This window comes from Octodon degus, unplaced genomic scaffold (genome assembly GCF_000260255.1).
Source record: "Octodon degus isolate 3935 unplaced genomic scaffold, OctDeg1.0 scaffold00270, whole genome shotgun sequence".
Taxonomy (NCBI): Eukaryota; Metazoa; Chordata; class Mammalia; order Rodentia; family Octodontidae; genus Octodon; species Octodon degus.
The window spans coordinates 312,234-316,217 of record NW_004524846.1 but is presented as its reverse complement, the minus strand read 5'-3'; the positions used below and the strand labels follow the sequence as shown (position 1 = coordinate 316,217).

General features: G+C 42.9%; 1 protein-coding gene across 1 annotated transcript in view; it reads right to left on the bottom strand.

Annotated features, from left to right (window-relative positions):
* Positions 1-2,344, bottom strand: part of Fscb (fibrous sheath CABYR binding protein) — a 3,898-nt gene extending 1,554 nt beyond the window's left edge. Inside the window, exon 1 of the mRNA XM_023706788.1 lies at positions 203-2,344. Within this exon, the coding sequence (XP_023562556.1) occupies positions 203-2,122 (1,920 nt within the window). The 5' untranslated portion in view covers positions 2,123-2,344. The remainder of the gene's footprint in view (positions 1-202) is intronic.
* Between the last annotated feature and the right edge of the window lie 1,640 nt (positions 2,345-3,984).

Genomic DNA, 3,984 nt, shown 5'->3' with positions numbered 1-3,984 from the left:
GAGGCTGGACTTCAGCAGGGGCCTCCTCAGCTAGTGGAGGCTGGACTTCAGCAGGGTCCTCCTCAGTTGGTGGAGGCTGGACTTCAGCAGGGGCCTCCTCAGTTGGTGGAGGCTGAACTTCAGCAGGGGCCTCCTCAGCTGGTGGAGACAGGACTTCATCAGGGGCCTCCTCAGCTGGTTGAGACTGGACTTCAGCCGGGACCTCCTCAGTTGGTGGAGACTGGACTTCAGCAGGGGTCTTCTCAGCTGGTGGAGGCTGGACTTCAGCAGGGGCCTCTTCAACTGGTTGAGGCTGGACTTCAGCAGGGGCCTCTTCAACTGGTTGAGGCTGGACTTCAGCAGGGGCCTCCTCAGCTGATGGAGACAGGACTCCAGCAGGGGCCTCCTCATCTGGTGAAGGCTGGACTTCCACAGGCGCCTTCTCAGCTGGTGGAGGCTGGACTTCAGTAGGACCCTCCTTAGCTGGTGGAAACTGGACTTCAGCAGGGGTCTTCTCAGCTGGTGGAGACAGCACTTCAGCAGGGGCCTCTTCTAGAGAAGTCTCCTCAGCAGGTAGAGGCTGGACTTGAGCAGGGGTGTCTTCTGCAAGAACCTCCTCAGCTGATAGAGGCTGAATGTCAGCTAGACCCTCTTCTGCAAAAGCCTTTTGAGCTGGGGGAGGCTCAAAAGCAGGTGCCTCTTCTACATGAGCTTTGTCATCTGGAGACTGGATTTCAGCAGGGGCCTCTTCTGCAAGAGCCTCTCCAAAAGCTGGAGCCTGAAATTCACCTGTGACTTCTTCTGCAAGAGCCTCCTCAGCTGATAGAGGCTGGATTTTAGTCAGAACCTCTTCTGCAAAAGACACTTGAGCCGATGGAGACTGAACCTCAGCGGAGTTCTCTTTAGCCACACTAGGTTCTACTTTACCTAAAGCATCTTCATGGGCATCTTCATCTATTGGAGGCAGTACTTCAACCTGGGACTTTTCTGCAAGCATAGGCTGAACATCAGGATAAAAAGTTTCAAAATGACTCACTTCAGCTGATGGATACCCTTCTTGATCATAGGACTTCTTTCTGATCTTTTCCCCTGGTGAAGAAGACTCCATTAAAGGCACCTGGCCAGCTGACTGGGCCTGTGCCAAAACAAAGACATTCGCTGTTATAATAGCTGCCTCAGCCGAGATTCTCTCAGTAAGGCTGGGCTCTGCCTTCTCAGGGGCCTCTTCAGCTGGTGGAAATCTGACTTTGGCAGGGATTGCCTCTGCAGTGGGAGACTGTACTTCAGCAGGGGTTTGTTCTGTGGGTAGGACCTCCATTTCAGCAGAAGCCCCTTTTGTAACAGAGGAAACTTCTTCAACAGGTATGGTTACCTCTGCCCTAGAACCATCTTCTAAAAGTACTGGATTATCTTCTTTGGTTTCTGGAGTAAATAAAACACTGTCAGCACTTTTCTGCCTAATTTCTTCATGACTACTTCTCTCTGGTTGAAATTCAGGATGTTCACTAACACAAACATTTCCTGGGGATTTGTCTGTCTGGGTACCTTTCTTTGATTTGGTCAAAGAACTACTTGGGTTAGAGCCAACCATGACTTCAAGTTCACTAAAAGATGTCTGCTGCTCCTTGTCTTCTTTCTCTACTTGGAGAAGGTTCAGCATGGCTCCAGTACAACTGGTCTGCTGAGATCTGTCTATTTTTAACTGAATAGAGGGGTTGCATGTGGGAATTTCCACCTCCTGAACCCGTTCTGGTAACTCAGAGGCTGCTTTCCCAGTGCCAGCCGGCTTTTCTTCAGGTACCATTGTTTCATCAATGAAATTGAAGTCTTGTTTCCCTTTTAGGACGGAGTCTGTCTGCAGTGATTTGTGAGCCATTTCCTGTCCATGCTTTCTCTTTGCCCAACTTTGCTGAAGTTGAGAAGATATACTACGAGACTCAGATTCTTTGGCAGAGTAGTTGCCTTTGTCAACACTAAGTATAGGTTTGGGGCCAGATGACTGTGGTGTGCTTGAGAGTATCTTTTTCTCTGATGCTTCAGTTTGCAGGGATTTATCTATCATGGGTTGGCTGGGGCGTCTTCTCTTTCGAATTTCTTGCCTCCTTCCTGAGATAGATTGATCAGGTTCCTCAAGTTGTTCCATTTCCTTAACTGATAAATTTCAAATTTATTAATCTTCAGGTAATTAATCATCAAAAGCCATACATGTAGCATGTGTTCAAGCCTTTGTCTTTCTTCATTAAGAACTGTTACATTAAAACTTTTAGAAAAAGGGTTACTCACAAATTATTTCATTCTCTTCTACTACACTCCTGTTGGATCCCATCTTACTCAGTTATCACATTTTTTTTGGCTTAGTCTCTGTTCTAACTAAATTTTGCTTTTAGAAGTTTCTCTCAGGGGTCTGTGACATCACAACCACTTCTCTTTACAATGTTCCAGAAGTTGTATTTCCAACACTTTTAACTTGATGCCTGTTCCTGGGCCATGGCTACAAGCAAGACTTCTACTTTTTGACACAAATCAACTTGAAAGAAGCATTTGTCTATCAAGGAAACATCAGGTAAATTCCAGTAATGCTACTTTCTGATTGTCAGACTTAATTCTTTGAAAGAAAGCACAATTGTTTTCATTCCACCTTCAAAGAAAGTTGTAGTGAAGAACTCTGTAGCCTGTTTTCAACAGATAGTGAGTGGGAATGTTCTACGGGTATTCATGACTGGGAAAGAAGGTAATTTTGTTTGAAAAACTAAGTTTCTAAAGTCTGTCTGCGTGTAAGCTCTTTTCCTATATCTTTGACCTTCCATGCTTACAAGAGTACCATCAAAATTAATTAAAGAGATGCTTTCCTTCTCAAGCAACTAGAGATACTTTGATTTTACTTATAATTATTTCACAAAGTAGTTCTACTACATACTTCCAAATATAGCTGGACATGGTGACACACACCTGTAATCCCAACATTTGAGAGGCTGAAGCAGGAGGACCACTGAAAGTTTAAGGGTAGCCTGGGCTACAGAATGAGACCCTCTCTCAAAACAAATTAATTAATTAATTAATTAAAAACACAAAAAATCATTATTATATAATACATACAAACTTTTCCAAATAAAAGACAGCTGAGTCCAAATAGGTGCCCAGTTAAATAAAATGTGTCTTTTAGAGAAGTCAGTATAGACTGCTGAATAACTACATAAGAATGAATGCCAAAAGAAAAAAAAAAGTCAGTTGAAGCTCTGAAAAAGAAGCACCCATGTTAAGCAGACTGTAGATGCAATTACATTGGATTTGAAACATTGGTAAAACTCTTTAACTCATATATCACACAAGAATATTACTAGAAAGATGTATTGGTCAAAAGATGTACAAAAACATTAGTCTAAGGAAAGTAGAAGAGGAAAAAAATAAGCATTTAAAATACATTTACAGACCCCAAAATAATAAACATTCACTAAACACTCTCATTTCATTAATTGGGAATATTTTAAAATTCTTTATACTCTAGTGCCCCTAGAAAATGAAACTATGAATTACATCATCCCCTTATTTCACATGCATTGGTGATGTGAACTGAGCATCTGTATGCCTTCCCCCAAGTCTGCGTGTTAGTGCTTAACTCCCAAAGTTGTGGCAGTTGCAGTTGGAACATTCTAGAAGAAAACCAACTGTCTATTAGGAATGGAGCCTCGGGCAGGGAGATGGCTCAGTAGATGGCTGAGTTCAATCCCCAGTTCCACAAAAAAAAAAAAAAAAAAAAAAAAAAAGAAAGGAGCCCTCACCAGGCACCAATCTATTGGCATTTTGATTTTACACTACCTGGTCACTGGAATATTGACAAACAAATGCTGTTTAAGCCATCCAGTCTACGGTATACTTGTTAGAGCAACCTAACTCAGCATGGGTGCTTTCCACATGCCTTGTCCAGGCCTCTAAGTAGATTGTCCTGAGGCATTGACCAGTGAATATCTTTAATTTGAGATAACTTAATGAACTAAGCACCTCTTA